The 22,225-nt window shown below is 27.1% G+C and overlaps 1 protein-coding gene across 4 annotated transcripts in view; it reads left to right on the forward strand.

Moving 5' to 3' along the window:
• LOC107449074 (inactive dipeptidyl peptidase 10-like) overlaps window positions 1-19,128 on the forward strand; it is a 551,160-nt gene extending 532,032 nt beyond the window's left edge. For 3 of the 4 annotated variants that reach the window (XM_087161348.1, XM_087161346.1, XM_087161347.1), the window contains exons 10-21: window positions 1,355-1,455; window positions 2,847-2,976; window positions 3,502-3,648; window positions 5,203-5,282; window positions 6,551-6,780; window positions 8,472-8,570; window positions 9,064-9,139; window positions 10,809-11,003; window positions 12,172-12,329; window positions 13,422-13,559; window positions 15,109-15,182; window positions 16,593-17,791. In XM_087161348.1, the coding sequence (XP_087017474.1) occupies window positions 1,355-1,455; window positions 2,847-2,976; window positions 3,502-3,648; window positions 5,203-5,282; window positions 6,551-6,780; window positions 8,472-8,570; window positions 9,064-9,139; window positions 10,809-11,003; window positions 12,172-12,329; window positions 13,422-13,559; window positions 15,109-15,182; window positions 16,593-16,724 (1,560 nt within the window). In that variant the 3' untranslated portion in view covers window positions 16,725-17,791. Of the gene's footprint in view, window positions 1-1,354; window positions 1,456-2,846; window positions 2,977-3,501; window positions 3,649-5,202; window positions 5,283-6,550; window positions 6,781-8,471; window positions 8,571-9,063; window positions 9,140-10,808; window positions 11,004-12,171; window positions 12,330-13,421; window positions 13,560-15,108; window positions 15,183-16,592 lie in introns of all 4 variants that reach the window. The other variant, XM_087161345.1, reaches the window with a different exon arrangement.
• The last annotated feature ends 3,097 nt before the right edge of the window (window positions 19,129-22,225 follow it).

The raw sequence follows: 22,225 nt of genomic DNA on the forward strand, positions 1-22,225 counted from the left end.
GCACTGAACATTAATGTTTACAGTTAATGTTCAGTGCTGTTAATGAACAGTGAGCAAAGAAAGCTGACCACCCAGAATAACTTTTGATCTAATAATGGATCTTCCCGTTCTAGGACTCAATCTTAATGGTTTGAGGACCTAATCTAAAATATAGTAATTAATTGGAGCATACGATATTTTAAGTTATCGAATCAGTCACGAAAACGTGCTTTCTTTAAATAATCATACCTTTTTTTGACGGATTTGGATATCTGCCCCTCAAAATATCGGAGATAGCTGCTATCTGGAAAGTATGATACCAATATATTGGTTAAAAGAGCTCCAAAGTTTGGACCCCTTAATGTAAATTTTTTTGCGCATTTCACCATGTCTCGAGATCTTTTCTGGCGAATTGAAAAAGTTTTCTACGCAAATAAAAAATTCATTAATTCAAAGATAATTTCCTTGCAAAAAATAACTTTTAGTAAATATTTATTATTTTTTTATTATAGTAAAAAAATTGAATTTTAAGGTATGCAATTTTTATATCGGTTTAAAGTAAGTAATTTAATGGAAAAAGGCCAAAATTTGAACAAAATAGCTCCAGAAAAGTTGAATTTTTAAAAAAAAACGAAATTTTTTATTTATAAAAGTTCTATCATTAAAAAAATAACTCTCAAAATATTTAAAAGAGGCGTTTTAAAGAGTTTCGACCAGTTTATATTCATAAAAAATCTTCAAAAACGTATTATTAGCTCAATAAAAGCTCATGTCAAAATTTTTTTATGAGTTTTTGAGTCAGTAGCATTTCCAAGAAGAAATTCTGCTTAAAGATAGGAGTGCATATCGATTTTCACTTAAAATTGAACAACGAAATTCGAAATATCAATAAAAAAATTGTAAACGAAGCAATTCTGTTTACATAATACATCTTTTTATTTTTGGAACATGTTCAAATAAATTTTTCTTCTCTCATTTTGACAAAAAAAGATACCAGAGCCACTCATCGAACCCAATGATTTTTCTTATACTATTACTTTTTTGAATAAAATAATAATAAATGAAAAAAGAATTTTTTTTCAGATAAATTATGGATTTGAGTTCTATTAAAACTCAAGGTCTTTGATTCCCTTTAAAAAAACTCGAAACGCACTAGTTGACTTCAATTTGTTTACACAAACACAAGAAAAATTTGCATATGCAACCTACAAAGTACTGAAATTTTACTATAAACCAAAACAATTTTAATGACCAAATTTTCAATGAGGATGAATGGCCAAATGCCCAAAAATTACCAAAGATTCAATTTTATGTTTTAATTCCGAAAAATAATATATGTTTTTTTTTAATCAATATATGAATTATTACTTTTCAGCCCGGAAGACCAAATCCAAAAGCAAGTCTTTGGGTTGCTGATTTCAGCCAGCCATTTCCTGTTACAGAAGAGGTGATGCCTCCTCTAGAGTTCAAAGACCAGTAAGTATTGCATGAAACAGGTTGACGTGTTAAATTGTTAATCAAGTTCAGTGGATCGGAGTATACTGGTTGGTAGTGCTCTTGTGCTCTATTTTAGCCAGGTCGTCTTCTGATGAGTTTTGTCTCCGCCTTGTGAATTTGGATTCTGAGTTTCCAATCGCTAACAGACCTCCTCTGTTCATCGACTCACAGCGGTATTTTTTTCGTTCGTAACTCGAGGCCTTGTGAGAGTCTGTTTGCTTAGTCTTCATTAGATCACCCTCGTGCTGATGAGTTTTAATCCTCGTATTCGGTGAATGAAGTCTCAGAGGTCTATACGCTAAGTTAAACCTTAACATGTGTTGAAAAAACTGATTATTCATTTTCGATAGCTATCAAGGTATCAGGAAAAAGTCATATTTATTTAAATCGGGGTTATTAAGACTTATTCAGACTCAAAAATTCAAACTAAATTAATTGGAAAGATGTTTCGAGAAAACGCAAGAAAATATAAAACAGTTTCATTTTCAAGGTATTTGATTAAAACCGGCACTGACAAATCAAAAACCACCATATTAGTTTATTCCAAGTTTCTTCAATTTTGTGGTATCTTAACCTTCTTCGATTAGATTCTCAAATTAATTTCGTTTTTCCTTAAAATGCATTTTCTTTTATTTTTTTCCAGCTAAAAGCGATGAAGCTCATGTTTGTGTCTTCTAACATTATCACTATATCGTTTACTTAGGTTAAACTGTATCAACAAAATTAAAAGAATGTGATATAGTCGTGGAGTAACGATTAATGAAATTATTTTAAATCAGTCAAAATCTCATAAATGATAAGATTGGGAAATGAAATGAAGTAAATCTATTCAAAGCATTTCAATCTTTTCAAAAAGATGGTACTGTACTAAAACTATTAAACTGAATGATTATCTATCTCTTTCTACGAGAAGTGTGTCTCTTTTGACAGAGTAAGTATGCGATTCTCATTTGCATGGTTAGATATGAGTCGCTCACTTTTGTTACCACAGAACCGATGTGGTCCGTTCCTAATCTATATCCTATTCAACTCTATTCCTCACCCTACACAACCTATTTCGATGAACCATTTGACTATCGTGCATTGAACAGAATTTCATAATTTGAACAGAATAGGCAATTTTAATGCTTTTCGCTAGACCCTGCTAAAACAAACCTCTAACAAAACTGTATTAAGTGTATATCGTATCCAAATTAATAAATTTCATTTAAAACAAAAATCAAAGTATTAAACCAATATTATTTCATATTATTTCTGTAAAAAAGAGTAAGAGAACACAAAAACACCCTACAAGGGAACCCAACTTCTGCATTTCACTCAGTAGTTTTTTTTATTCAAATAAATATCTTGGATTTTTTTATACTTTTCAGAGAATATTATTTGACTGAAGTTCAGTGGATTGATGAAAAGCGTCTTCTTGCTATTTGGTTGAGACGTGTCCAAAATTCGTCCATCGTTAGTGTTTGCACTAGTGGAGACACTGGGTGGAAATGCCAAAAAGTAAGACCATTTAACTGCTTGAAACTGTATAAATATGTTCATCTTGACTTTGGAAAAGATGAAAATATAGTTTTCTACTTGAACTAATTTACAACTGTATCTGTGTATTGAACGGTGAACTAAAAATATTGTAAGAAAATAATATATTTGTCGTCCGCAATATTATACAAGGTGTTTGAAAACTATAAAAACTCTCAAATTACTCAAAAAAATGTGCATCAGATCCAATATCCAAAAAATCCCACTTTGAGATGTATTGAATGATATCAATTTCGCTCCCTTTTCCATCTTAGATGGGGTCAAAATTTAAGTCATCAGATTTTTTTAAATATAAAACTTATTCCCTCATTATAATATTTTTTCTTTTAATTTTATTCGGAATTTAATTTAAAATTTTGAAATTTAATACTCTTATTCCCTGAGTTAAATTTTCAAAAACAAAAAACAATTATATTTGTTTAAAAGTTGATAAGTGAAATGTTAAATTTAAAACCAAATCCAATTAAAACATTTACTTTTTTGTAGCATATCCAAGAAGATACGAGCATTGGTTGGGTAGACATGTATGAAGCTCCGGTGTTTTCCAATAATAAACGCTACTACTTCCTAAGACTACCCGTGGCAGATGGTAAGGCTGGCCGCTTTAGACATGTGGCTTCATTCGACTTCAACGTAAGTACTAAAATTAAATCTTAAATGAGTTTAAAAGAAAACAGCAAATGAAACTAATAAATTTTCTGTTTGCAATAGTCAGTTGATTTTCTCTATCAATAGCATCAGCACTTCAGTTAGGTAAAAATTTGCAATGTAGCAATGCACATTTGTTTTAATAATAAATATTATTAACAGAGATGTGCCTATAAGACGAAACTATATTGTTACAAATTTGCAAATATGTGCATATTTCAGACGTGCCCTAAATAAACAGCTCGATTAGAAAATTTGCAAGAAAGTCGCGTAATGTTAACGTAATTTAAAGAGAAACTAACGCATAATGTATTCCTTATAAAAGACTCGATTTGGCAACATATTTGCTGACTTGGCGTTAATTTTGGCGACGAAATGATAGTTCTGGAATCCTCGAGTTTCAAGACGATAGGACTAGCAATTAAAAAGTTATGCAAGAATCGTCTAGAAACGTGTGGAAAAATTCTGCGTTTCGTCGCATTATGTAGTGTATCTAATAGTAATGCGAAAATAGTAGCGTGTCTAGCAGCGAAAAAGTAGTAGAGATATTAGTCTGCTTGTAAAAAAAATCGTGCTTTGAGTAGCGAATCTCTAGTGGTGCATTGATCCGTATGAGGTTCCAAAACCTGTGTTTTGTTGTGTACTACAGTGCTATTTGAATCGTAATTGAGTGTTAAGAAATAGCTGAATTTTCTAGAAGATTCTGCTAACAAATTTTGTCAACTAAATAATTATTAACATTATCTGATTGATAGCAAATATTAATTCTGCTAAAATAATAAGAACTGTCTTAATCATCTCCAAGCAAATGCATCTCTGTGCTCGGTACTACATAAAAAAAAAATTTACGTTAATTTTAAAAGTTAAAAATCCAAAGTGTCCCTCACAAATCGTGACGACTTTTAGATAATATGAGTAAAAAAGTTCTAGAGAATAATGTTTAACCCTGAGAGATATGTTGGTTTTATTGCTCTCTCTAATGAAACATTTTCAAATTGCTTAAATCATTGCTTTCAAATTGCTTATAAATATGCAATTAATCTCTTTTACACTGAGAAATTAAATTATTTTTGTACGATAAGCTATTTTCTGAAATAAGTATGATTAAGCGAATAATTTTGAACCCCACAAATGTGTTTTTACGATACAAAATAAATAATTAAATTGCCTGTGTTTATAATGCAAGAAAATTTAGATAGCATAACGGCTTTCAAGTTTCATTATTAGGCTAATTAATCTCTATCCTTTGCGCCAAGTATTTCTTTATTGATTGAGGAGTTGTATATCTTTTTGCTAATCAAAATATTTTATTTAATCATACTTATACTGAAAACTATTTTTATGTATAACTATTTTAGTGCGCAAATCCAGATGATGGTTTTGTAACTAAATGCTCCATTTCTTTATCTAAATGTTTAACAATATGTATGGTAAACATTATCTGCTCTGTCATATTAGATACAGTATGACATAATAGGGTTATATATTTCTGCTCGTAAATTTTCTTCTTTATCATAATCTGTGATGCGTTTTCTGCAGAGTGGCCGAAAAGATTTTTTGACTCATGGCAGCTATGACATCACAAAAATTTTGGCTTATCTGGAAGAAGATCATTCTGTGTGAGAATTTCTCTTTCGCATGATTGGCTATTATTTTTCGTAATATTATCTTAGTATGCTTAAAAAATTGCATGCTGGTATTATTTTCTTCATATACGCAGCTATAATATTAGTTTAGTACATATGAAAATGTGGCACGCAAATTAGAGTCTAAAAATATGATGTTTATGAAAAGCATGAATATTCTAATTAGAGTTAATGTCATATTGAGTTAAATTAGGTAGTCTGAGCTATACTTTATTCTACTTTTCAGTTCAGTGGCACTTTAAGCACATTTTTAGCTTTTATTTTCTTTATTTTATCTACTATTATTTTAACGTGTTTCTTTACATATAAAGTTAAACTTTTGTCAAATTTGGGTTTTAAAAGTTTTCTTTTGTATTCAAAATGAAAAAAATAACGTGTAAATTGTTTTGTTAAAGCTTGAAAGTTCAACGAAACGTGTTTGTGAAAAAAAAATCTCAAAGTTAGCCATTTTAGAATAGGACGAATAAAAACAACCGATTTTTTTTAAGCATTATAATCACCTCTTAAATATTGTTGTGTTAAATCAATTTACAGAGGGAAAAAAAAACAGTAGTTAAATAAATGTACCTATTTAGTGTCCATTAATTATTAAAATCAGAAATACATGAAATAATTAGAAAATAATTTATTATTTTAAATTACATTTGAGAAATTTTAAGACATCAGAATAGATGTTTGCGGAATAAAGGTTGTAGATATTTTTCAGAATTATTAACAACATATTTCAGCAAATGATATTGTTCTCAGGAAAAAATTGCAAACTTAAATAACTTTTGTAAATTAACTATAGGTAGCACGAAAGAAGCCGGAATTTTAAATTACAAATCTGTTGCACATATTTTCTTAAAAATTAATATTTAAAAGTTTGAAATGTTTTGATCCAATTTAGGTAATAACATACGAAAAGTCATCGATTTCTTGCAGCTTTACTATCCTTAAATTGTGATAAACCATGCCTGTCTAAATTATTCTGCCCTTTCCCAAAATTAAATAAAATTCAGCTATAAGCTTAAACAATTTAATTTGATTCTACTTACGCATAATTTATTATTTTACTTGAAATGTTGAGTACATTAGCTGAATTAATAATGGTTTTCATGTTTTATATATGTAAGCAATTGAACATTCAAAATAAACTTACAAATCAGTTAATTCAAAGTCTCACTCACTATTTCTGTCTATAGAATATTTCCTTATGCTTGCCTATAATGCTGGAAAAAAAAGTTGCCTTTTAATTGTAGGTATTATATGACAACACTTCTTGGAATGCCAGAACAACGTCACTTGTATGCAGTTAAGGATTTGACCTCCAAGCGACCTCGTGAACAAAAATGCCTTACTTGCGATTCAGAGGAAGACTGCCTATACTACAATGCCTTGTTTAGTACCGGCGGCCATTATTTTGTATTAGAATGCTTAGGTCCTGGTGTACCTAGAATAGAACTTCGCGAAACTCTCACTAATCAATTAGGTAAGTACAGGTTTGAAACATCCATTGAAATGTTAGTAAATTGTAATCTAGGAACTATTTAGATCTAACTTACAATAAAATTCGTGTTAATAATTTTGAAGTTATAAGGGTTTTCTTCTTTCATTAAGTTCATAATTTTGACGTTATAAGGGGCAATTCATGAATGCGTGTAAAGCATTTTCATGCATAAAAACTCCCTCAAGTTTTAAACTATAAATTCTATTACTTGTATTTAATCTCATTCGATTCGGAGTCAAGAAGAAATACGTTCTACGTATTGCTTCTTTTTTTTACATAGCAAAGCTAGATGCGTTAAAAGGTACAAAATTGTAATTTTTGTTCAAAAAACGCTTATAGCATCATAACTGTTAGTGCGTTAATCTCATTCAATTTAGCGTAAACAGTATATATCGGAAACAATGTCGTACTAGTCTGTCTGAAATTTATTTAGCGCTCTCCTTTAAATCCTTCCAATTTCTGCGAAAAAAATTAGGAAGCGTTCAGAGATAGTAGAGGAGTTTTACGTATAATTAAAATAACGAAGCAAAACTTTTCATGAAAGAAATCTTGGTTATTAATTTTTCCGTAAAAAAAAAACTTTAATTTTACCGGACTATAAGAAATAAATAAATCATTGTTTATATTATATTTATCTGCTAATAATAATCTAAGAAAGGAAAACATGAAAAATCTCAACAATCGCCGAAACATTTGAAATAGTTCATCAATCATTGCATTTGAGTTTTAGAGTATCATGTCTCGTAGATGCTTTAAACTTTTTTTCATTTATTCATGAGTTAAAAAATTGTTTTGCCTCTGTGGCAAAAATTGAACAAAATTAAAATATCTCACTAACAATAGATTTCTTCCTTGCTAAAAAAAACGAAAAATGTTGCAAACACCTATTTGCAAAACTGTTATATTGTTTATCGCACTTATAGGTTGTGACAAAGAAATTAATAAATATGGAATTCTAATATCACTAGAAGAATATTAAATGCGTTAAAGAATAATTTAAAGTAATGTGAATTTTGAAAAAAAAAATACTTTAATAAAAACTATCAAAGAAATGATGAAAATATCCAGAATTCAAGACCTGCGCGTAAGATAATACCTTATAAAAGATAGAACCTTACACAAAAAAGATAACACCTTATACAAAATAGAACCTTAAGAGGTCGTAGGTTCGATCCTCGCCGGCCGAAGACTCCCCGTGTAGTAAATGGTGACTGATGCACGTTAAATCTGTCGAGTCTCAAAGTCCTCCATGTTCCCACAACAAATCAATACCTCTGGGGGTACTGATCCAGGAGTTTCCTTGTCTTCTGGATTGGTTCAAAATTACAAGGCTACGGAGTTGAACGTAAGTAGTCGTAAGCCCATAAAATTGGGTCGGCTGTTCAACGACGGTTATAAAATAAAATAAAATACCTTATACGAAATCTGATTATGGTAAAAAGAAAAATCTTAAATTATTTCATGTCCTAGTAAAATGGGTAATGGGTATTATGGTATAAATTTTAGATTCTAAAATTGCGGATTTAATTAACTAGAAAATGAGATTTATAAGATGTGCAATACATTTTGAGGAAGAAACTTCAAGTACAATAGAAAATACTTTTTATGTCTAAGTATTGATTTTAAAGCGATCAATATAATATAAAAATTTCTTACATATGTTTTCGTTTCAGTTGAAGTTTTGGATACCAATAGTGATTTGACTGAAGCTTTAGAAGAAAGAGCCCTACCTCAACTGGAGACTTTTAAAGTGCCTTTAAAAGGAGGATATGGTGAGCTTCGAGCATACTATAATAATAAGTATGAGTAATTAACAAGTCCTGAAAGTCACCCCAGTACTCAATTAAAATAAAAAATAAAAATTCTATTAATTTTTAGTACTTAATTTATAAATAATCGAAAAAAATCAAATTATGTTTCATGAATATTTTTTTATCACAATAGAATGAGTAGTGTACGCATAATATCAATATTTAATTTTGAAGAATTTACAATTCAATACTTTATTTGCAAATTTAAATATTAAATATTGAAAGGAGAAATTGATTATTTCTCTAACACTAACAATATAAAAAATTGTTAAACTGAAAATTTGAGTCTACGAAGATTAAAATAAAATGAATTAGTTAACTATAATTTCAGTCCAAGCTATCTAAAAATTGATACGATTTTTTTAGAAGTTTTGCTAACACATGAGTTTTAAAGAATTAGATTTTTTGAGAGAATTAAATACTTTTATACTAATCTTCATGATATTTTTTTCAGAAGCAAGTGTGCGACTTTATTTACCTCCGCCTTTACGAGAAAATGAAATAATCAAATATCCACTTATTCTTCATGTGTAAGTATAAAAATGTCTTACTTAACGATCGAAACTCAAATTTTTTTTAACATTTTCGCCTTAAAGTAACTCAGTTTAAATTACGAATGTTTTTTTTTACTTCTACGTAACAAAACAATTTTAATGCGACAAGTCACTTTAACCTTTATTATTTAATGAAATATTTTAAACTTCCAAAATATAAATTTTTTATGTGAATTAGGTGTTTTTTATGACAGGTTTGGGTACAACAGAATTGAAAATTCAATTTCTCTCACATGTTTCTTTGCTTGAAAATATCATTGATTTGTTTTCAAATGCCAGTATCTTTTAAATTGAACATAAGATTTTTTGATGCACATAATATATGTGAATCAGAAACATAAGAAAAATGTTTCACATATATAAAAAGCCGCTTAAAACTTATCTGTAATGGACGTTCTAATTTGATGAATTTTTAACTCTTTTCAAAAAATACTTACTAAAGCGTGTATTATAATACAACAATTCCCCCTTTCTAAACTATATTAAAATTTTAAAATTACTCCTTCAAAAATACTTCGTATGTGCAAAGCCGTTTCAAAATATTTCGACAATCTATCTTAGGTATATCCTAGAACGTTAATAAAATCTACCCTTTTACAATCATCGTAGAAAAAAAAATTATAATTTACGCTATTAAAATTGCAAATACGATTTGAATTATCTCAAGAGCTATGATGTTTTGTGCTGTCATTAATTGTCTAAATTTGCAAACACGTTTTAAATTATGTTTAAGAGTTTGATTTTGCACTGCCATCTATCTATTAGATAACTGACTAATATGCAAAACAAAAATATCATAATATATCAATAAATATGTTATAAATTTTTCTACATATGATTTGTTTTGAAATATTTCGACAAGCTATTTTAGTTATTTCCTAGAACGTTAACAAAATCTACCCTTTTGCAATCATAGAAAAAAAATTATAATTTAAGCTTTTAAAATTACAAAGCGCTTTGAATTATTTCAAGATCTATGTTTTAGTTGTTTAAAATTACAAAAAGAAAAAAACGTTTTGAATTATTTCAAAAGTTTTTAAGTTTTGTGCCACCATCTATCTATTAGATAACAGACTAATATCTTAAACAAAGAAATCAATGTTTATAAACAGTGTATGGAGGTTATAAATAACACAAAATTATATGAAAAGTAATTTTGTTCTTTGGACAAAAATACGCTTACACTTTGCATATGAGTTGTATATTTCAAAATTATGTTCTACTTTCCTTCCTTTTTACCGGAATTTTAATTCGTTTCCATGAAACTCGACCTCATGAGTCTATGTCCTACACGATATACGCCACAAAAACGACAATAGAATGTATGAATATCTGCTATACTTTAATAATTTGGAGCAAAATATATCTTTTCTGATTAATTGCGTTATCTATAGGAAAAATTAAACAGTTCGCAAACAAGACATCAGCAGCAAACGTCTCCGAAATGAATTATTTCCTAATTACAAAAGAGATTTCTTGTGCATGTGTGAGGATACGCTGCATATTTTTACTATAACTGTCTCAACTCTATCAAAAAGGCTTAATTTTCTTTGGATCTTTCATCTTGCGATGTAAAAGAAACTTGGAGAATTTAATAGCTTGTAGTAACTTTCACTGATAAAGGAAAATTTTCTTCTTCTTTCAGCTGTGGTAGTCCGGGAAATCAATTGGTTACAGAAAAGTTCCAGGTTCATTGGGGAAGCTATTTGTCAAGTCATAAGAATTACATTTATGCTCATATAGATGCTCGGGGAAGTGGTTACCAGGGAGAAAAGAGAGTTCAGGAATTATTTCGAAGACTCGGAAATGTCGAAGTTGAAGATCAACTTGCAGTTATCAGGTGAAATTTTTTCATTTTTTATTATATCTTTTTTCCTTCCTTTCATTGATTTTTCAAATAAATGTATGCTCTGAAACTTTAGAAAAACATTAAATATTAATATTAAATATTTCTTAAAAAAATAAATAAATTTAAACTAATTTTAAAAAAAACTCGACATTGCTCTAATTGATTGATAACAAAGAATCAAACAAACCAATTATTTTAATTAATGTTAATTGGGATGTCTGTATGGTGAACTTTCTTGTTTTTTTATAATGAAATGCTTGTTGAGTCAAGTAAGCTAAAAATCTCTTTTATTTTTCCTTAACTATTATGTTAAACAATAATGGGTCCAGATTTCGTTGCAATAGTACTGATATATTTATAATTTTAACTTAATTTTAAACTTTAAATGTGGGACGTCATATAGATTATGTAGGATATTATACTGCATACATAATTATAAATGAAGGTGAATTATTTTGGAAATCCAGAGAAAAAAATACAAATTCGTCTAATGAATAATTCAAATTTTGACATTTCTTACATTTAAGTGATATAAATTACCTTTAAAAAGAACCTTGTTTAAGTATATGAAAGTAAAGTAATGCATATCAGCCTCTTAGATAATAGAAAAGGATTTTTTAAACATTTTAATTATTACATATTAAATAAAATATATAATTTGCTGGATTAACAATAAGTTCTAACAATGATTTTAGTATTGGAATTGGAAAAATTTCATTGAAATGTGGTTATTAAAAACAAAAATAAGATATTTAAACAACTTAATATGTCTCAATGTATTGTTTGAAGAAAGGTAAATTCTACTCATGTGTTTAAAAAGTAAGAAGAAACTAATTTAAGTACAGGTAGTCAAGGAAATTCAAACAACAGCTCTTAATAGGAATTTAAAAAGCGCATGTCATAAATCTTATATAATTTATTTTCAAAATTAAGTTTTATGCTTTGACCTGTATAATATAAAAAAATATTCTTAGATGCATATTATTTAGATAAAAATTAAGTTTTACTGTTTGGATAGATTTTTTTTCATACAAAAAAAAAACTCGATATCTGTCAGCAAGTATAAGACAGTATCTGTCAGCAATAATAATTATTGCGAGCACCCTCCTAATTTACTGCAAAGAATAATTTTGTGAAAAACTTGTTTTTATATTTACAGGTACCTCTTGTCTGAGAAAGGTTATATCGATACAGAGAAAATAGCGGTTTGGGGATGGTCATATGGTGGATATACGGCCGTATCTGTTCTAGCAACAGAAAATGATATTTTCACCTGCGGCATATCGGTGGCACCCATCACAAATTGGCTGTATTATGGTTAGTATAACATATTTAAATATACATTAACTTTTAAAAACTTTTAGTTTTAAAATTACAAGAGTATATTGTCCTTAATAAGGAGATACCGTCTCATAAAATAACTATAATAATGAATTTAAGTTGAAATTATATCAATTAAGTTCAGTGTTCTTGTAATTATAGCTCAAGTATAGATCCCATAGTTATAGTTTTTATAATTATAGTTCTTGTAATTATAGTACAGTGTTATTCTTAAAATTATCAAAACTTATTTGTTTTTTAAAATAATTGCAATTGAAAGTATGTTAAATTTACGACTCTTTTAATATTCGATTTCTCAGGAACTGTTCAACCGACTTCACTCAAATTTCGCATTTTGCCATGTAAACTTATTAACCTCAAAATTAAGCATAAAAAATATTATGCCTTACGATTCAAATCTTTTCCTACTTTATTTAAATAAAATAATAAAAAAATAATAAATATTAACTAAAATTTATCTTTTGAAAGGATAACCTTTGGATAAAATTATCTAATTGTATGCTAAAAATTTTAATATTATAATTTTATGCAAATTTTATAATTGTATTCAAACATTTTTAAATTTGCTTAAAAAGTTCTCGAGAAAAAGCCGAAAACGAAAAAAACTGTAATTAACAGTATGATGCCCAAACTTTGAATAGCTTATCTGACCAAACTGTAGGGACCACATTTCCCTGATGGTGGCTGGATAATTTGGTGTTCAGAAATCCGAATCCGTCTCAAGAAAGATATATTTATTCAGAGAAAGTGCGTTTTGTGCCAGTTTTCGTAAATTTAACTATCGTCTGAACCAAGTTATTAGCATATTTGAGGTCATCCCCTCGAACCATTGAGATTGAGTCCTAGAACGTGAAGATTCGATAATTAGATCAAAAATTATTCTGTATGGTCCATTTTTTGTGCACTGTATTTCGGAAATCTCTACCAATTTGCTAAAGATGGCATGCAGGTTAAGATTAGCGTATTGGTAGTGCGTGTCGGTAAAGGCGTCTTTCCCACCACTGTTACGCTTAATAGATGTGTGTAATTTTTGATATGTTAGGAATATATTATATGCATATTTTATAGATTCAGTATACTCAGAAAGATATATGCAAAGTCCAAAACCTGAAGACAACTATATTGGCTACGAAAAGTCTGATGTTTCCATAAGAGCAGAAAATGTGAAAGGGAAAAAATTTCTTCTCATTCATGGGACAGCAGATGGTAAATAATTTTTAAAATAAAATTTTCTCCCAGCTTCTCTGTAACATTTTATCTCTTCTAATAAAATGTGCATAATAATCATAAAATAAAACTTATTAATATTATTAATTAATGTAGTAATCAATGATATTAATAAGCCTCAATATACTTGTGTATATATATATGTATATATATATATATGTATATATATATATATGTATCTATATATATATATATATATATATATATATATATATGTATATATATATATATGTATATATATATATATGTATCTATATATATATATATATATATATATATATATATATATATATATATATATATATATATATATATATATATATATATATATATATATATATATATATATATATATATATATATATATATTTATATATATATATATATATATATATATATATATATATATATATATATATATATTTATATATATATATATATATATATATATATATATATATATATATATATATATATATATATATATATATATATATATATATATATATATATATATATATATATATATATATATATATATATATATATATATATATATATATATATATATATATATATATATATATATATATATATATATATATATATATATATATATACATATATATATATATATATATATATATATATATATATATATAAAGAGAGAGAGAGAAATGTTACGGTATAGAAAAAGAGTACAAAATATTTCAAGGAGTGTATGTAAAGATATCAATTCCTTCCTACACATACTAAAATGATATTTGTTTCTTGAATTAAATTTTATTCTTATTCTTATATTAATTATCAGACAACTAATTTATTAATAGTTAATGTGTTACAAAACTGTTATCCTCAGTATTTAAATCTATTTAAATTATCTTAATTAGTTTTAAATCTATCTTTTATCTTATCAGTTAATTACCTTTAAAGTAAATAGATAGAATCTTTACTAACGTAGATATATAAATCATTTTGAGATATTAAAATGATCTTGTAAACGTTTAGAAAACGAGAGTGAAAAATTTTCAATATTTAATACAAATGTTGCATAGTTTTATTCAGAAAGATTCATATGAGGACAATTTGTTTCAGTAAGTGAGTTATAGATTTCTATGTATGCTGAATGAAAAAGTATGAAACTATGAAAAAGAACGTTTTATAATCGAACCCCAATGTCTATTATGCTTAATAGCTGGAGTTACGTATTAATAATGATATTACGATCATTTGCTAAAAAGGGTTAGTGAGGGCAAATATGAAATATAATATCTTAAATACAAAGAATATTTCAATAGTTCTCGATGTACAACTGTTTGAAACCATTTGAAGCTTTTTCCTGTTTTACAAATGCTAACCTGACACTTTTCATTCAATGAGTTATTTTATACTAACAATTTAAAGATTTGGAAAACTTTTCCTATGCATTTAACTGCAAATAATCAGTATTGCACAATGTTTACAATATTATGCTTTGAAAGTCAAAAGAATTTACAAATACTACATATATAAATATCTATTTTATTAGATGATGTCCATCTTCAGCATTCAATGATGCTAATTAAAGCTCTAACAAATGCTGGTGTTTTATTCAGAACTCAGGTAAGTGTCCTTATTTAGTTACTTATTAATGAAATATATATATATATATATATATATATATATATATATATATATATATATATATATATATATATATATATATATATATATATATATATATATATATATATATATATATATATATATATATATATATATATATATATATTCCTTCCTTTATTCCTGCTCAAAACTTCTGATCATTTTTGGTTGTTGATTTGTTTGAATCTTATGAATTTTAATTCTCTCGTTGACATTCTTAATTAAACTCAACTTTTGAATATAAAGATTTAAAAAATAGCATTCATAAAAATAGCATCGATCTAAAAAATCGCATTACTGTTGCAGCGTTTTCTTGTTTTTCCTGTTTATGTCCTGGTTTTCTGCTTTGTCGCTCTTATCTTTATTTTCCTTTACTCGATTTGCCGTTTTTTGTCATTCACATTTAGTTTAAAAGAGCAGTTCATGTTTGAAATTCTGTTGAGTTTATTAACTATAATCAATAGAAGTTTAGACCAATGCATAACTTAAATAGGACAATTCCTTTGCCTCCATTCTTAAATTATTAACATACTGATAAAATGTTTATAATATCAAATCGAACATAGCATACGTAAAACTAACTAAACACCTGAGTGTATACCAGAGGAAAAATTTTTTTAGCAATATTTCTTTTTTGTTTTGCGTTATAATTTCTCTTTAAACATCTTTAATACTAATAGCAAAATAAGTCATTAGAGCAATTGATTTAGTAATTCTATATTATTTGATACAGTTAGGTTGTAATTATAATTTTTCATAGTATATGTCATATAATTTAAAAATGGTCCTAGTTTTTTACTGCGGATACCAATCGACTTTTACAAAAAGGACCAATGATTTAAAAAGTCATAATAAAAGAGGATGGAAGAAAATATAAATTTGCAGTTGACTACGCAGTTGATTTGCAGTTGACTGCTTGGGAAAGCAAAGCTTTTCTCCATGATTTTCATATTTAGTCACAAGGTTCGTTCACGGATGGCTCTATCGACTTATACGAATTCTAAAATACTTATTCTAAAATACTTCGACTTATACGAATCTTGTTGCGTGGCAAACCATTCCAATCGAAGACTTTTTATTTCCCCTATGCAACTTGTGTTCTCAGACTGTAGTTATTGCAAGTGACGTAGTTATTTAAGCAAAAATATTATTTTGCATTTTTATCACCATCTGTTGATGATTTTTGGAACTAACTTTGAAACTTGGAGATAATGAATTCTCAAGTGTTTTACTCTGAATACATCAAACCATAAATTTATATGTTTCAATACATCAAACCATAAATTTATATTAATCCTTGCGTAACTGGTTTGTATAATGAAACTGTGAATTCAAATTTTGTTTTTAAACTTATTATTTTGAATTTAGATATACCCAGATGAGAAACATTTTCTGAGCAATGTGAAGATGCATCTGTACCAGACTATGGAAGATTTTCTGGAGTACACTTGTTTCAAATCGCCAGAAAAACATCATGAAATGATGCACAATGGAAGATAGTCAACAGCAAGGGATGTACAGCAAAACTTTACTATTGCCTAGGTTCATTAAAGTCAACCAAGTAAAGTGGGCACTATTTACCACGAAACAAGGGTTTAAGGACCCGAAAATACATTCTTCGAGCCTAGAAGACGAGGAATACCACAATTTTGTTCATTTAAATATGATGTGATAAGACTGGATCTGTTTAAGTTTTATAATAATTTTAAAGAATTTATTTATTGCAAAAGCGCGTGCTGAAATTAAATTATATAACTTCTGTGTTTATTAAAATCGCTATTTATAAATGAGTAAGAAACCACCCTAAAACTTGTTACATATAACTACTCGAAATATTTTCTATACTTGTTAATAGTCATTTTAATTATTTAAATGCATACAAGAGAGCATATATTCTGTCTACTTACTTTTGAAAAGTTTTCCTAGTGAATTTAATTTTTGCTAACTCTAAAGATTGGAGCAATACTTTTTTTCAAAGTAGTTCAACTGGTTATTTTGATCAGGTTTTGAGATATAACAAAATATAATTAATTAAATACTCATTTTGAAAATTATTTTTGTCTTTTCGGACACACATTTTAAATTCACTGGATTTGATAATTTATTAGGTGATACCATATTTAAACATTATTTCTATTTTAAATATTTCCACAATTTTAAAATATGATATGTAATTATCAAATAAAAAAATTTCGTTAGAATTTGCTGCACTTTATTAGCAAATTAAATAAGAATTTCTTTTACGTTGACTCATGAATAACTCTCAAACTTTAAAAATATTTTAAAGATAATATTTCTCACTTGTCAATGCGATAAACTTTCAAAAAATTATCATAGAAGTAACGGCATTCTGTAAGGAACTTTTAAAACATGCGATTAATATAGCAGAATACTAATATCATGATTGTCAAACTAACTACACTTTTCAAGAAGCATAGCCTTATCAGTGGCTGCTTCTATTTTCCCATTTTTTTCTTGAAATTTTTTAAAAAATTTTAAACATAAATGTCATTTTCGTAATCAGCAGTTTTTTATTTACTTGCCTATGCTATTTTGTAAAAAAGAAATTAAAAGGTTTCATACTGAAAAAATAAAGTACAAATGATTAAAATAATTCTACTTTGTTTAAATAACACATTAAGATTTATTGGCCTCAGCAAACATAACCGCACTCTGTAAAAAAATTTGGTGCCTCCATTTTTTTTTTGTGTGGAGGTAAGCTAAAATTTTTTACAGTGCATGTAATCACATTTTTTATTTACCTTTTGTTGTTTGTTTGTTAACTGAGAATACAGATTTTCAAGCTCATTAGGATCAGTTGAATGGTAACATTTCATTTTCATTAAATAGCATTTCACGTCTCATAAGCATTTCACATTTCATAAACATTTCGTTTAAGAAACAAGCACATTTTTAGTGGTATATTCGGTCTAATTCTTACGAAGAATTGTAATTTCGACAATGTTATAGATTTTTTTGCATGGTGACAATAACAACAGTTATTTCGTTACTTAAAAATGTTTTTAGTTTACTTCCTTAAGAATGGTAACAACTTGTCCCGGAGATATTTTACAGTGTAAATAAACTAATTTTTCTTAAATTTCATATTAGTTTAATAAAGCTTAGAGTATTCTTTCATAAATTATTCTAAGATTTGTATCAGAAGCTCATAAGAATTTTTTTTCCTTTTTAACAAGAAAATTTTAAAAAAATTTTTTAGATTTTAAAGTAGTTTGTTAGCTAAGTTCCTTGCATCCAACACATATTTTTATTAATTAGGTATTATGTTAGCGTTTTCTCTTTTATTTTTTACATGCTAATTTAAGATGCTTATGGATGTGACTTTACGAAAAGTGATTTTTGTGTCATATTCTAGATTATTTTATGGATCTAAATTTTATTAAAAGATGTGAATTGGTGCTTATTTATTTACAAATGTTATCAGTTTCTGGTGTTATTTATAAGGTACTGTTAGTTTTTGTCCTTAGCCTTTCTGAAATAAATGTAGATACGATATTCTCAGACAATACTAAGTGATATATTATTATTAATGCAAAATTCTTAATCAAACTGAATTACGAATTTATTTTAAACCCAAAATAGTCCTTGTATTATATCTACTTGATGTAGTTAGATAAAGTATTGTTCTTAGATTTTGGAAGAAATTTCGATATGTTATGAATTAATTGAGAAAAGGCTTGGGCTGTGATCTTTGTAAAATGCATTATTGTAACTGTCCTCAGATTGTAAATATATTGGTGCTACTCATCTTGTATGAAAGTTCACGAGTGTTTGGACATTGTTACAATTATAATATTAAATTGGTTTAGTTATATTATTTAAGGAACGTAAGACCATAAAACGAACATACAGAAATAAGCAGAATTTGAAAAATTAAATAAAATTGTAAAAGCAATAATGTACATAGCCCCCTATATGGGTGACACTGAAGACATATCAGAAAACAGCTATTTTGTTTGTTAAATATAAAGAAATCATATAAATTTAAAAGAAAAAATTCATCTAACTTCAAAATTAAAACGGAAATTACTCAAGTTTTTTTATATACTAAACAAGTGAAAAAGCCGCAATCATTTTTGGAACTACCCAGTCAGTTTTGGTACTTACAAACTTTTCCTAAAAATTCGTAGGCAATGCACAATACACATAAAAAAACTGACTTTTTTCTTAAATATTACATTGCGATAACGATGTTTTATTGAAATCAAAATTTTGAAAACTATTACGCATTTGTTGCAATTGCATTTTAAATTACAAATTTGACTTAAATGGCAATAACTCTTTCGTTTGATCGTCAAAATAAAGAAATAATGTTTTATACCAATTTGCTATCACAGTCTTCTTTTCTTTGCTTTTATTAAAAATATTTAAATTATATCTAAAGAGAGTGCGTTGTTAGTTTGCTAAAATGCTAAAGCATAACCAAATCCATTAATGGTACATTAAAAAGGGTTTAATATTTAATAATACATAACCTTAGTTTAAGCAGTGTTGCAAAGTTTGAACAATATTTGCTAGCATATTAGAAAAAAGTAAAGTTCTTCATCTTACAGATATTTAAAAAGTAATAATTTACAATTTTTAAATCATCGCAAAGAATTTCTATAGTCAATGCAAACTTCCCGAGTTTTAGAAACTAATCTTAGAAGTTTGAAGGGAAGCCAACTTATTTGCACATTGCATTGTTTTCAAATTATTAAATCCAGCTTCTTCCATTAAACTATCATTCTTAAATAGTTATTTTATACTCAAATGGAGCACTTAGTTATTCACTTGTAAATGATAAAATAGATTCTAAGTCTTCCTTGTTTCGAGCTCTTATTTGCTGATTGTTTTAAAATAAAAAAGAGGATTGCCTTGCTAACCTTTTTGAGATAGTTAATCCTATGATCTGCGTTATCTGTTGAAAGTTTTATAAAAACTGTTGTACAGAATTACATAAATCAACTAATAATATTCTATTTTTCATGTTTCAAGTATTGTTCGTTATTAATACTTCACTGTGAATAATCATTGACAATTATATATATGGTACATAACTACGTGATTTATTCATTTTTAAATATAAGTCTTGGTTTTTAAATAAGTAGCAGTATGCCACAGTTGTGTTTTTAAATTTTTCTTCAACCTTTTTCTAAAGTAAAGTTTAGTGTCTTAATTTATTTTCTTATATAAATCCCATCTCTTGTTTAATCTTTAATTTATATTGAAGTAAAATCTAAAATTTCAATTAGAAAAAAGTCTACTTAGGCACTAATATCTTTCGTACCATTGCTAGACTAAGTATTGATGTTTGAAGCATCTCTCTACTAAATTTAAGTGTGAAACATCTAATACAATCAACAGGTGATAAGTTTCGCTTGGGAAAAAATAAGTAAGAATGACGTCAGAAACGCGAGGTTCGTAAAATTGCTGTAAAGCATTTTTCACAAGTTAAATCTATAATATGCATTATTTAAACCGTTAGAAGGTAATTAACATCTCATTTGTTCTGTTTAATTTATTTTTCGGGGCAAACAATCGATGACTTCAAAAATAGGAGATAATAATTTGAAATTTCTTAGAAATAGTTTGTATTTTTAACTCATTGATTCAATTGAAACGAGAAATTGCTGAAATTTTTAAAAAATTATTAATCCTATTTCAGACCTTCTAACGAATCATCAAAAATGTTTGACAAAAAAATTTGTGAGAGTTGTTTTTCATATCATCAATGTGTAATTTTTCTGAGAGAAAACTTAATCACCTGTTGCGAAAATTTGTGTTTAATTAATTCAGCTTCGTAAAATGTACTTACTAGTGATATAACACAGCCGTACTTATTTATTATTTAAGGAAAGCCAGTGTAGATTAAATACAGTTATACTATCCACCTAATTTTTACATGAAAATGGATAATATATGCGTGCTTTTGATTTAACTCAAGCTTCTGTAAAGAGCATAAAAATTTTGGTTTACTGAAAAACTTAAGAATATGTTAAGATATCAAGCTATTTTAAGATCTAAGATCTAATTACCGATTAATATTTAATTTCTGATGGAATCTGGTTAAAAATTGCACTACCAAGCAATACATATATTATATAATTGCTTATTTCTTTATCCTTACAAGACTCTAAATCCTAATACGAAAGTTAATTTTAACCCAAGATCTTCAGTTATTTACAAATAATAAACTTAATAAAAACATCAGTAAAATACTTTTCTATAAAACTTCATTTGCTTCACAAATTATTGGTTCACTGCCGACCTCACACCATCTCGCATTGCTGTCTGGACAATGAGCGCTGAGTTCAAGCGCTCATTCTATTCCCGCACTTTAATTGTGAAGCAAATTAATGTTTTATTCAAAAAAAAATCTTTCCACTTCTATTTTTTGGGATTATATATCTCATCTAGAAACATAATATTTTATCATTTTTCTTGTGGATTTTCGAAATGAAAAACACGAAATTGATAACGAATTAGGCATAACAAAGCGAAATTAGACATAAAGTATTTAAATCGAAAAAACAAGGCTACATTCATTACATTCTTACTAAATGGCCTAATAAAATAGTTCTTCTTGACTTATTTTGAATTAAAAACTAAATACATAATATATAATAGATTAACGCATACTTTTTTATGTAACTGCATAAGGTGATGTATAACTTTCTTCTTACAGCCTTAAATGCATTTATAATAGATTAGCATTATATTTCAATAACGTAGCATTTTAAGTATAGCTGAACTATCTTGCTAACATTACTTCATGTAAATAAAGTGCATCCTATATTGCAGCAGTTTTTATTGTTCTCTCTAATGTGTGGCAATGTGAACTATTGTAAGAAATTCAGCCTCTTACTATAATCTTTAATAAATAATAATTTTATAATGCAGTTAAGATAATTCATTTAGTTTTAGTCTCGAATTTCTAAAAAACTGTACATACTTCTGCAACTGAAATATTTTGCTAAACTATAATGCACCTATTATTG

This window comes from Parasteatoda tepidariorum, chromosome 4 (genome assembly GCF_982258835.1).
Source record: "Parasteatoda tepidariorum strain Cologne lab strain chromosome 4, Ptep-v5.0, whole genome shotgun sequence".
Lineage (NCBI taxonomy): Eukaryota > Metazoa > Arthropoda > Arachnida > Araneae > Theridiidae > Parasteatoda > Parasteatoda tepidariorum.